The sequence below is a fragment of the Eptatretus burgeri genome, chromosome 5 (assembly GCF_056783735.1).
Source record: "Eptatretus burgeri isolate ZD-2024b chromosome 5, Ebu_testis_v1, whole genome shotgun sequence".
Lineage (NCBI taxonomy): Eukaryota > Metazoa > Chordata > Myxini > Myxiniformes > Myxinidae > Eptatretus > Eptatretus burgeri.
The window spans coordinates 48,702,698-48,716,614 of record NC_140965.1 but is presented as its reverse complement, the minus strand read 5'-3'; the positions used below and the strand labels follow the sequence as shown (position 1 = coordinate 48,716,614).

At 40.6% G+C, this 13,917-nt stretch overlaps 1 protein-coding gene across 8 annotated transcripts in view; it reads right to left on the bottom strand.

Moving 5' to 3' along the window:
• Positions 1-13,917, bottom strand: part of PLEC (plectin) — a 202,636-nt gene that overhangs the window by 69,570 nt on the left and 119,149 nt on the right. For 4 of the 8 annotated variants that reach the window (XM_085881784.1, XM_085881787.1, XM_085881780.1 and 1 more), the window contains exons 3-6: positions 9,302-9,316; positions 8,720-8,809; positions 7,544-7,621; positions 5,059-5,151 (exon numbers count right to left, since the gene is read on the bottom strand). In XM_085881784.1, the coding sequence (XP_085737910.1) occupies positions 5,059-5,151; positions 7,544-7,621; positions 8,720-8,809; positions 9,302-9,316 (276 nt within the window). The remainder of the gene's footprint in view (positions 1-5,058; positions 5,152-7,543; positions 7,622-8,719; positions 8,810-9,301; positions 9,317-13,917) is intronic. The other 4 variants (XM_085881786.1, XM_085881788.1, XM_085881781.1 and 1 more) reach the window with 1 other exon arrangement.

The window sequence follows — 13,917 nt, the reverse complement described above, 5'->3', positions numbered from 1 at the left end:
CCGTTCAAACAGGACTCACGTGTCATCATGTGTGAATGGATTCTCACTCGCTTATCGTGAGCTGGTAAGCTGTGATCCGAGCATGGAAGATGATTTGTAGATTGAGAGAGATTACATATGACCTCAAAATAAGGATTCAAAGCTCATCACAATCCTTCACTCTCTGGTCATTACTGTACCAGCAAGGGGACGAGGTATATATAGATATCATCCATACATGTTCCATTACAAGGAACTTAAACACAGGAGGAAGCTATTCAGCCCATCAAGGCTTGCACTATGATTGCCAACCTCGGGTTGTTTGTCCATGCTCTATCCTTTATAAATGCTTAGCGTCAAGCAAGGTTAGTAGGACGTGCCATGATACTCTTTGGGGTTTGAACCACCGAACTCCCAGACACTCCAACCATAACACCACCAAGTCTGGTCAAACACCTACCTACACATGATATGGTCTTGAGATCTAAAGACCCACAAGGAGGTCGATTTCATACATAATCTCAGTGTTATCTTGATGCTGTTACTATTGTGATGTTTTAACCCGTGATCGAATGTTGCCGATCAATGTGGTAAATATGGCATAGACGCAGCAATAATAGTAGGTCCATGCATCAATGAGAAGAGATAAAATCCTTCAAATACTGCACGAGGGAAGTTTAAATTTGACTTCGAATTTTGAGTTAAAAACAGATTCACGGGGGTGGTTTAACAATTTTTGAGGGAATTTTTTTTTGTCGTGTTAGTAACCAAGGCTGTACCTGTGATCATGCGTTTCCTGCATGTGCTTGGAATCAAGACTATGGCAAGTGAGAAAACAGGAGGGTATAGAGTGATGAATCATAATGAAATTTCTGTAAAAGATTGTTGAAATTTAAAGATGATTGGCTGCACTGTTATGTGGGTTCATGACTGCTTGATAATTGATAATTTGGTTAGGTACACTGGAAGCACTCCGCTCCCGAGGGGAGCTTCTGGGGTGCGGAGGAGGCACGTTGTTATCTTTGTGATTATTAATACCATAGCAGAGTACCCACCTTACGGGAGCAACACGGTCTTCTGACAAATCGCTATATTTAGGCGGTGTGTAGGCAACAGACCACTGCTTTGATCACTCTCAAAATATAGAATTAACCAGAGTTACGTATATGAAGCAAAAACATGCGTACTGCTCGTGTGCATATATAATCCATTGTGTAGCTTATTATATATATATATATATATATATATATATATATATATATATATATATATATATATATATATATAAATATATAATTGTGATTATATAGCTCGGATAATTCCAATTGCACTCTCTCCTCCCCACCCTTCCTCCCAATGGAAGAAGATGCCAGGATATGGGTGTAAAAAAACTTTTTTTTCCACATCATTCACTTGCTCCAATATATATATATATATATATATATATATATATATATATATATATATATATATATATATATATATATATATATATATATATATATATATATGTGCACCTCGAGGTTTTTGATGAATGAAATTGTTATGAATGATGTCTTGCACTAACTATACCTTCCCGTCCTAAATAATGCTAAACCAAAGCTTCATGCAAGTTTACGCCGCAATGGGATAAGTGTGTATCCAAAACAAGATAATACCTTGAAAACTACCAGAAGTATTGTTTGTAATTTGCTTACAAGCTTAAACAATACAAGCAAAAGTGCAGGTCAAATATGACCCCCCCCCCTCACCCCACCCCTTCGTAATAAATTCCTTCGTACAAAAACTTTTGCCATCCTCCATGAATTCCTGCCACAAAGTTCACAAGAGGCACTGATTCACCATCATTCACAATCCACGGACTTGTTCCATAAACAGACCTTCTGTCCACCATGACTGACTCACCAGCACACACACTCAGCAGAACAAAGGCTAAAGACAGAAAGGTCAAAATTACTACCGTATGTACTTGGCAGAACATGTATTCAAAGCAAAAGACATAAGGGACTCTTTAAACAATGACAAAGTGTGAGAAAACTAAAGGAATTTGAAAGAAGACGAGTACAAATCAAATAAAAATATAAAATAATGTAAAAAATGGGGGGGGGGGAAATCTCTACTTCTCTCAAATATATCGCTTAGATTTTAAATTAGTAAAATAGCATCTCGGTCCCCTTAAATAGGTCCCCTTAAATAGCTTCGACACAAAAAGTCCGACCCTGTTTATCTATCCTTACACAACCTCTCAGCATTTGTTTCAACATTCAAGTCTTGCCTTTCACAGAAAAAATGGTCAAGGGGAGAGGGAAGGGGGCTTTTATCAAAAGATCAGCATGGAATATGACACAACACATCAGTACCACTAACTGCACACCCACGATCTACATACCTACTACATGCATATCCACTACCTGCATACCTACTATAAGCATTTTCATTACCTGCATACCTACTACATGCATATCCACTACCTGCATACCTACTACAAGCATATCCACTACCTGCATACCTACTACAAGCATATCCACTACCTGCATACCTACTACAAGCATATCCACTACCTACATACATATCTCTCTCATATCCACTACCTGCATACCTACAACATGCATATCTCTCTCATATCCACTACCTGCATACCTACTATATGCATATCTCTCTCATATCTACTACCTGCATACCAACATACATATCCACTACCTGCATATCTACTGCATGCATATCCACTATCTGCATACCTACTACAAGCATATCCACTATCTACATACCTACTACAAGCATATCCACTACCTGCATACCTACTACAAGCATATCCACTACCTACATACATATTCACTACCTGCATATCTCTCTCATATCCACTACCTGCATACCTACAACATGCATATCTCTCTCATATCCACTACCTGCATACCTACTATATGCATATCTCTCTCATATCCACTACCTACATACCAACATACATATCCACTACCTGCATATCTACTGCATGCATATCCACTATCTACATACCTACTACAAGCATATCCATGACCTACATACATATCCACTACCTGCATACCGACTACATGCATATCCACTATCTGCATACCTACTACAAGCATATCCACTACCTACATACATATCCACTCCCTGCACACCAACTAACAGCACATTCACTCACTGCATACCCACTAACTGCACACCAACTACCTGCATACCTACTACATGCATATCCACTACCTGCATACCTACTACATACATATCCACTACATGCATATCCACTACCTACATACCTATGATAAGCATATCCACTACCTACATACCTACAAGCATATCCACTTCCAACATACCTACTACATATATATCCACTTCCTACATACATATGCACTACCTACATACCTACTACAAGCATATCCACCACCAACATACATATCCACTACGTGCATACCGACTACATGCACATCCACTCCCTGCACACCAACTAACAGCACATTCACTCACTGCATACCCACTAACTGCACACCAACTACCTGTACCACCCACTACCTGCATACCTACTAGCCACACACCAACGAACTGCACACTCAGACCAAAGTAGGAGCTCCAAGCGTCAATTACATGTGAGAACATAGCATTACACCTTTAGCCATTTCCAGCAACCACGCCCGAGCAGTTCAGTTTAAGCAGGCATGTCGGTTTATGAAATGTGTACAATCACATTCACATCCATCTTGCACTCTCCTTGACAGACTTGAAACCTCGATGGAAAACTATCCATTGAAACACTACTTTACCTCCCCTCAAGTCAGTGAATGGATTAACGTTCGTATTGGTTACACAACCTTTTTGGCTGGCATGGTGTTTGACTTGCAGTCGATGAAGAGAGATTAATAGCATAAGCATGAAGCTTTCTGTACTGACAGTTCTGTTAGCTTTTGATCCACACCCTGTCGACAAAGTCTGAACAAAATGTTAATTTAGAAAAGGTTGGAAACACCCTTTGGGAATGGCTCATGTTGAGTCACATAGTTTACCAGTAAACTCAAAGAAGAATGAGGCAAGAACAAAGACAAGCCTGTTCTGAGGATTAGAGATAATGGGGGATAAGAGCCAATAAAGTAAAAAAAAAAAAATTGCAATTTTTGTTTTAGCTCGTGTCCTTGTGCGTACAGACACATCTATTCATTCATATGTGGAGCAAACAGTCCTCATAAGGTGGAAAATTCACACCTTGTTCAGAAAATATTCTCACATTCCACAATGACTTGCTGACATTACAGGACACGTACACCTTTTAATTCCTCCATTCGTTGTCCTCCTCCACCCTGTCTCATCCTCCTCTTCTTCCTGCACTCACTCCCCCATGCTCGAGTCCACCCTCACACCCTCTCCGTTACATTCCGCTGATGAAAGCTACTTTGACAAGCTTAAACATGTGTTTTCAGATCCAAAGTGCAGGCTTTGTGAAGGCCATAAAGAATGTGAGGCATGCTTCAATAGGTCGTGTTCCAACCACTCAAAAAAAAACAAACTCCAAGCAAATTTAAGCACATCTGCATGAAGTGCCTCAAAAAGAACGCAGAACATTTATTAATTTCTGATTTATAAAAAGCAACGATGAAAGTTAGCACAGGCCTATACATATATGTAAAATATGTAAAAAGAGCATAAAATACAAACAAAAAAAAGGAGAAGATTTAATGATTTTAAGGGAACAGTGCACCTGCAAGTAGGGCTGGTGGGATGGCCAAGAGTTATGCACACTCACCTCTCGGCCCAGGTATAATCTGCCATCCTGGTGTTTCACAGACAGGGCGATTCATCAATCTGTGTGCCGTCCCTTTGATGGACGTTAAACAGGCGTCCCATCTGCCAGCATTAGTTGCTGGACTTTAAAGATCCCACTGTGTCCTCCGTGAAGAGTAGGCGAGCTATCGCCCGCACCATGAACGAATTACAAATTCATGCCGTAACTACTTAGTCGAATGGTAGGCTTGGCAAGCCGATTTGTGAAAGACTGGGTCCAAACAACTTCCCCCGGCCAACCCCACGAGAACGCGGGAATAATTGTAGCATATTAAAGAAGAATAAGTGCACCTGGAAGTGAAGGATAATGGTCCATATTAGGCCCAGGGTGAGCTTCGGGTTCCCATCAGTAATGTCATCATTCCGGATGTTCACCAACTTGATCTGAAATGAATAATGAACATTCACATCAGGGAATATCCGGCTTCATTGTACCTTAATAGTATCTGCATATCTTCTATTACGAAAAGCAAAGCACCCCCCCCCCCCCGATGGTTTATTATGGACAATTTCATGCTATAAAGTGCCCATAATGCTTTATTCTAAAGGGTTCCTGTTGTATAATACTCAGATGGAAAGCATATAATCAATTTACTTGGAATAAAGTTTATGTCCCTTTATTCATAAAATTGCCGACTCCGCCTGTCATCCTTCTGAGGTCGGCAAAATGAGTACCAGTGTACTGGTCCCGGTGTATGCCCCGGTTAGAATAGGTGTACCATATCCCTGTGTGTCGTAAGAGGCGACCAGGGTTGGCGTCAGGAAGGGCATCCGGCCATAAAACATTGCCTCAAGAAAAGCTAACCCCTGCACATCAGGGAAAAATGGCTGTAAAAACGGCTGTTGTATTCATAAAATTGCCCATTTTAAAAGCCCAACTTTTCAGAATAAAATAAGAAGAAGCAGGACATGGAGCTTTTATGTCGTGGTTCCAACGGTACGACAGCAGGAATCCTTTTGAATAAAGTATTACAGACAAGGAAGGAACACACAAAATTATATATAGTAATACTTCTTCATGCAAGAGAAAAATACAAAATTGTACATGCAAGGAACAAACAAACAAACAAACAACCAGAGCCATGACGAAGGTAACAACCGGAGTTCCCAGAACACAATGCCCCGCACAGTGTTGAAGTATATACTTAAATTTCAATAAAATAATGATTTTAAAGATCGTTTAAAAAAAAAAAATTCAGAAGTTTAGCGCTGTTGAAGCAGTCTTGTACACAGTGCCAGGCTATAATCAGCAGGGGGCATTCATTTTTCCAAAGGGGGCACTTTATTTTTCAACACCCCTATATATAGCAAGCAAATGCTCACCTATACAATAAACAACACAGTGAAAGTAGTTTGAAAAAGGCTACAAGTATAGGCTACTACAATTATGCACCAACAACAAATAAAATTATAGCATTATAATGTCTTTAATGTAATGTCACCATCTCCACGGTGATGGTGACATTATTGTTATTGTATTTATTATTGCATTTTCATTAAACTATTAATTACTTTGAAAATGTATATATTTATAATAATAACAAAGAACATAAAAAGAACATATATGTTTAACACCAGTAAAACATATTAAAATAATGGTGGGGTAGGGTACTGCTGGCCAATCTGGACTGGGGGGGGGGGCACAAAGTCTAATCTGGGTGGGCATTGCCCCCCAATGCCCCCCGTGGGGCCGACACTGCTTGTACATCACCCTTATATACCACCTCATAGAACATGTCTAAGTCCTGAAAAACTGGAGGTTCTCGGAAATGAGAAGAAGGCGATTTGTTTTCTACAGTGTTCAAGTATGTAATTCAATTTAAATAAAATAAAGATTGTAAAAGTAAACAAAAAAATTAATTCTGGGTTTACCGCCATTTTACGAGGTGTCTTTGCCACCACCTTATCCAACACGTTGCATGAGTTATTCGTGCCTGCTGTTTATGTCCTTTATGATGTCGTTAAAAAGAGTGGCTTTCATGTTCGGAATGATTTTCAATTTTGTTTGACTGCCAGACAGGCAGACGGATTTAAAAAAATAATTTATCTCACTCCTCTGCGTATGCACAATCAGGACGAATTCAGAACCAAAGTACTGCGAAACTGCAGGTTCGTTTTCTCATTCACGTTCCAAATCGTGTTCAAAATATAACATTCAATTGAAATCACGTTGTTCCTGTGATGTGGAACTGAATGTAGACCCAACTCTTGTGTTATTGGAATCATGGGCTACTTGGTGATGTAACAGGTCAAGCTGTGATTCTTAGTCTTCTTCTTTACTTCTCCTGCTTCCGCATGTACTGCACTACGGAGTGGAACTAAACGACCTCCGGTTTATAACTGTGGCTGGCCAGGAGTTACAAACACAACAGTTCCTCAATCATAAAGTGACGATCATAAACTGATGACAGACGGACATGAACAAATTTGTTGCTCAACTCTGCTTTTCGTTTCGCGTGCACGAGGTAACGACGACGACAACTCCATGTTTGTAAAAGATCAAATTTTTGGTGTTTTACTTAATTTTAATCCTCAATGTGACTCACAGATAGACATGCATTGTTTGTGAAGTAGAACATACTGTCTTTTGACTAAACCCATCAGCGCAGTGACGGATAGGCATGGCTAGTGTTTTCTATTTTACCATTAAATGAATATTCCACAAGAGTATAAAAACTAACAAAAGAATCAGAAAAAAAAGGAAATGCTACTCTTAAAACGAAACATTAAAAAAAAATCTACATTTACCCAACAACTGATTTCAGCAAAGGTTCACCTGTCGATGACGGAGATAGTCCAGTGCGATCTGCACATTCTGCAGGCGATGGAATCGAAGTCTTCCCTTTTCCCTAGGCTACGTTTAAAGCATTCATGGGTAGAGAGAGAAAAAAGTTTGTTTGTGAGTTTCAAGATTTGAAGTAGAATTTTGTCCTTAACATACAACATATGGCAGAGGGTTTTATATGATGTGTACTGGAACGTTTGGGGAATGACGTCACCAGGAGGGGGGGGGAGCGTGTGCAATAAAGCACTTTGGTTATGGCTTCCCCACGTCTGAGTTGTGTGTGTGCGTGTTTCCTCAGCTTAGAAGACTGGAATACTCGGCATATTTGCTTTTCCCAGGATACAACAATATACATACAAGGTGTGCAAAATTGGTGGAATTTAAACTCTCCCCTGCCTCCCTTTCCCCCTCCAATCCCCAACCTCACTCCACCACCAACCTCCCAATATGCCTAACACATTCCCTTCCTTCTTTTCCTTCTCTTGTTCTTACTCACAGACTCCATTTTCTCAATTTTATTGTTTTATATCTATTCCCAACCCACTTGCATGCATGAGATGTAAATGTCCCCTCGAGTTATATGCACAGGTTCAATGATAATTATACTTCCTGTCCCCATATAAGCACAAATAAAGATATCCAATTGTTTGCACTTCTTCTTTGTTCACAGGCAACACAAGGCTGTGGGTGGAGCATCATTGGCCGAGGGCATGGCAGTGCCGCTCTCTTTCTATCGAGTGCAGCCTATGGCTGCTGGTTGCATCATTGGTTGGGACGTGGCTATGCCACTGATGCAGTGTCCCCCTTACCAGTACACTGGTACTCATTTTGCCGACCTCGGAAGGATGACAGGCTGAGTCAACCTTCTGGTGTATTAATTCAGCAGCCAACGGGGCTTGAACTCAGGATCCTAGGATCCCAAAGCCACCACCCTAACCACTAAGCCAACACCAGGCCTGGCTGTGCCGCTGAAGCAATGCCCTCTGCTGGTTTGTAATTTGTTCAGTGTGCCGGTGATGGCTCGCCTTCGCTTCGTGAAGGATATCGTGGGATCTTTAATGTCCACAAACCAATTCTGGCAGACGGGACGTCGGTTTAACGTCCATCATTGTTTGCACTGAATGTTGGGTAATAATAATTAAAACAGCTCATATTACATGCCCTTACCAGCTTTTCACCAGATAGCACCTCAAGGAGAGAGATGAGGTTGTGCCCATCTCGTAGATCCTCGTATAAATCCTGGATTTGTTTCTGAATCTGGACACAGAGTGGAGGAAATCCAGTTAAATCACGGAATTGTTCATGAAACTTTAAATGCAAGTTGTTGGCAAAACCAGCATTAGACCTAGTGAGTAGTGGTTAATTATTGAAAGCATCACAACACACCACAAGAACACCTCGACCACGTGGTCAATGTTGAACCAGGTGACGCCGTAATCCTTTGAAATGTAACTGATGGTATTTATTCATTCTCATTTGAAGAAGTCACACCATGCAAAATATGTCAACATGCTCCTGTTATGTATAGCGTCAACTCGTTCCCAGCGTTCCCAGCAGCAAAATTAGTCTTGAAAACTACTTCAATGTTACAAAGGCCTTGAGAAACAAATGAGATTTTTTTCCCAAGAAAAGTCAAAGAAAGATTTGAAAACTTGAAGTGGATCACACAGTGGAACGCTAGTCGGCATTATGAAACCCGATGCAAGTGAAATGCTCTTTGCATCACGCAAACTCATTTGGTTCACTTACCTGTTTACGCCAGTGCTGTGTGACATCAGCAAGCATTTAGGGAAGGAGACGGTGGGAAGAAACAGAGAGGGTCAAGGAACCAGTGAAAGCAAGACCGCAGTCATAAAACAGGTGATTAAGAAGTGAAGCAAGCAAGCTGTGTGAATCACTTCCACAATCCATTGGGATAGAAACACAACTTCAGTGAGGCCAGGTGGGAGAAATATAGAGGAATGTGAAGTCACCATAGACCATCATACACCCACCAGTATTTAAATTATTTTAAAGTGATTGTAAAATCACAGCAGCAAGAAATTAATGAATCGAAGCACGCCCCGAGCATAAATATCTCTCAAGAACAATCCAAGATTTCTGCCGGAACGCTGGGCCCAAAGATCCGGAGGATTTATGAAGCTCTTAAAATGGTGGCACAGGCCTTGGACCGTCTTGGTTACAAAGAAAGCTTTATCATCCCAAGACAATGAATATTCACCAAATGACCGTCACCGTGAGAGCTTGGCGTGCTTCCTCTCTCATGGTGAGATGACCCTCTGAATATGCAACTCGATCCACCTCAAATTGGTAGTCCCACATGCCATGTTGGGCTCATAACAAACACAACACAGTTAAATAATAGCCAAAGGCTCGGATGTTCCTCTCATGCCGGTCTATCAATGTGAAGGACTTTAGAGACATCTTGAGAGAATACGATCCTTTAATATTTTTAACCTATAAAATAAATTGGGCACAAGAGGAAAGGCTAATCACAGTGTATATGCGGTGTGTATAAAAGGTGGTGCAAAAAGAAAATGCTACAACTTGTTTTTCATAGTATTCTTCTACAGAGTGGGTGTTGCTGATGGGGTAGAGGTAAACAAAGTGGTATGTAGTGCTACAGGATGGTTCAAAGGTAACAAACTTACCTTTTAATCGTCTAGTCTGCATTCCATTCCTGAAATAACTATAAACTGTCTGATTTGTGCTTCACATGCAAAACGTCGCATTACAAAGTGAACTGTCTTATGGATGGACGTAAAGCCGGGTGTCCCATGTGCTGTCACAGGCTGGTGGAAGTTAAAGATCCCAAGGTGTGGTTCACAAAGAGTCGGCGAGTACCTTCACTCTGAACAAATTACACATTCCTGCCTAAAGCAGCTCCAGTCAAACATCGGGCATGGCCACTGTTGTGTTTGCACAGTCACATGATATACCAGTGGATCACAGGTCATGTGACCTGTCTGGTCAGGGATTGAGATTCCGCCATGTTGGATGATGTCGCCATAACTGCAATGCATGAATTGTGTTAAGTCTGGTCCCGTGTGAATTGTGTGATCGAACCATCGGGATACAACAGCAACCTGGTTCGTGAAATACTTTGGTCAAAAGTTTCTCCAACCAACCGGAGCCCTCCGTTGAGGGTGTAGAGAGATATCAAAAGTGCATTCAAAAAGAGATGAAAACAATATATAACTTGAATGGCACTCGGTGGAGCACATACCTCGGCCAGACTGAATATTTTACATTTTGTATCCCACTGATGGGCTGCATCTACATCTAGACCTGAATCAAAATCGAATTGGCTTGTTCTTGTCACCGACTAAACTCATCCACCAAGTTTTGCCACAACTCATCCACAACTTTTGAAACATCATGCTCTCGTGCATATCGTTTTCAGTCATATCTCTCAATAGTGAAGAATTACTTACAAAAATTAAAAAAAATGGATTTGGATCTTCACCAAAATCGAACAGATTCATCCTCGTCATACACCAAACGTGAAGCTTCATTCAAATCCGTCCACAACTTGAGATATCATGATATGTTAATATATATATATATATATATATATATATATATATATATATATATATATATATATATATATATATATATACAGTAGACTAGGTGTAAGTCGGCAGCGTGTAACTCGTCACTTCGCCTAAGTCGGCAGCGTCAAAAAGTCCCGAATTTATCTCATGTTAAATCCCTTTGAATAAAGGGTCATCCCTCTGTAAGTCGTCATCTCTAAGTCGTCACTTCGTCTAAGTCGTCAGATGTTGTCCGTTCCCACGTAATGGAAACTCAAGTAAATTACCACTCCTAACTCGTCACACGGAACTGCTGCCTCATGAGAATCCCGATTTCATGGAATCGTGATGCTCGCTCATTGGTTTACACCGCCAGTGATAGGCTATTTATAACTGCGTACACACGTTGATCGCACTGCAGGCAGGACAATGGCGACTAAGCGTAAGCTTACAACTAAAACCTACCAAGAAAAATACGACATTATCCAGTTTTGCGAGGCAAATCCACTGATGAAGAAAACAGACATAGCTGAGAAGTTGGACATCAAACGGCAGACATTGAACGATATCTTGAAGAATAAGGGCAAGATATTTGGACAAGTGGAGAAGATCGTGAGGCCGGTGGGAAGTGTGAAATGCGTGAAATGTGTGTCCTTTGAAGATGTCGATGACGCGCTCATCATCTGTTTTCGGCAAATGTCGGCTCAGCCAAATATTCGGTTTCGGCCGATTCGGCCGATACTGTCTTTCGGTGGAGGATTGCCCAGCCAACATCATGGAATACAATGACCGGTTTGAATCCTTTCTCGTGCACCAGATGCCCAAGAGTTTGAGGCAGTCAAACATAACGGATTACTTCGCGAAGAAGTAAAGGATCGATCGAGCTTAGTGTTGAAGTCCGATCATGGTTTTATATTGGCTTGTTTTGTACATTACCGCACTCACTTACACATATGCATTGAGTGGTAATAATCACCACGATGACTGTGTGTCATGTAATTTGTCACCATACCATCACCGATGGTATAGGAGTTGTCTTAGAGTTGTTCATTATCTTTACTTTTGACAAACTGATTCATGAATTCCATCTTTGCTTGATCACTTTCCAACTCACCAACTCACCCCCACCTATGCCCCAAGGATTGTGTTTTCCTTTTGGTACAATAGCCGGCTCTCACACATATGTGTCCAGGCCACGCGCGACTTCATCCTTCACCACACAGTCATCATGAATGTTCGCATACGCGCAAGTCGTCACTTTTTTCTCGGTCCAGATGGTGACGACTTACGCCTAGTCTACTGTATATAGTAGGTTTTAGCCTCTCCACTCAATGGTTAAGAGTTACTTAAAAAATAAGTCACCACCAAAATCCAATGAAGCAATGACTTTAGCAGCAACGACTGCAACTTCAGGGAATTTCCAGTCATTTGTCGAGGTAGCCATCTTGCTTTTGTGGGTCTCTGATTGGCAATGAAAAGCGTATGATGCAAATTGAAATTTGTAAGCATGTAAATAACACTTTGTAATCTGATCACTTGTGGCATTAGGTTGTAAAGCCAATGGTGTACATGTATATGGAGTGATTCCAAGATGCTTGGCTGAATATATAATCATGAGTTCTTTAATACAAATTACCTTCAAATGTAAAGAGTGAAATCTGATTTCCCAGCTAAAGGATTTCTTTTTCCCACTAATCACAAACATAGACTCACCCTTGAATGACTTTATCACTCGTATTCCACAGTTAATGCGTACCCAGTTGTGGATGTCTGAGTCCGTTTGCCAACAGACCCTCTAAAAGACCATCTACTTATTACATATACTGCACAAACAAGTGGAATATTTAATTTCTCTCTTTACCATTTCTATACCTCCCTGCTTGTGCAACAAATAACATGAACAGCCCTCAAGTTGATTATTATCCATTAAACTATAATTATCAAGTCAGCACCAAGAGTAAGCCCAAAGAGAAGTGGAGTCCTTGAAGGCCTCATTGAGCCCTTATGGTTTTAAAACGAGTGTTTTTGATGTGCTTCATCATGTTACTTCAATCAGCAGGCTTATGTAATATGTCCAGTAAAGAGAATGTCATCTACTGCACTGTATATGTAATATATTGCTCAAGGGTTCAAGTCAAGATTGTGGATATGTGGAGGCTTGATATTCTAATGTTCACCAAGGTGTGACGGGCAGAAATTAAGGGTTTAATAGGGTTTGACAATTTCATTTTACATTAGTTTCATAAAACAGATAGATTTAGAAGAGGTGGGAGGCCAGCTTTCCTCCATGGTGCAACTCCACAACACACCATCGAACTAATGCCTTCATATGTATCGCCTTGATTTCAGTCGTCAGAAAAGGACACAAATAGTTATAAGAAAACAAAAGGAGAAGGAAGAAATATGAGTGGAAAAAAAAAATAAGACAAAAAACAATAGATGGAAAAAACAAAAGAGGCATTTTGGTGCCATCCCTTAAGTTCCTAAATACATGGCAAGTGCTCGCTAATAAAAGCAAATCATTGTTTTTGAATCAATACGCAGAATGTGATTTACCAAAGAGCAGAAGTGTCATCCAATATGACTTCCCAGCTATTTATCAGGCTTACTCAAACTCGTGTAGGTTTCTGAAGCAACATGGCAGACATTTCATTTCATTCACCAAGGCAGATGACGCTTGTGCTGCACTATCTATATAAACGATAACATGAAACGATTTTTTGTACAGACAAAATCTCACCAAATTTAGTGTGCATTTGACTTGCAGTCGAGGAGTCATGTCCACATTGCATATTCAAAATCTCCTGTAATCATTCCACATTCTTGCAA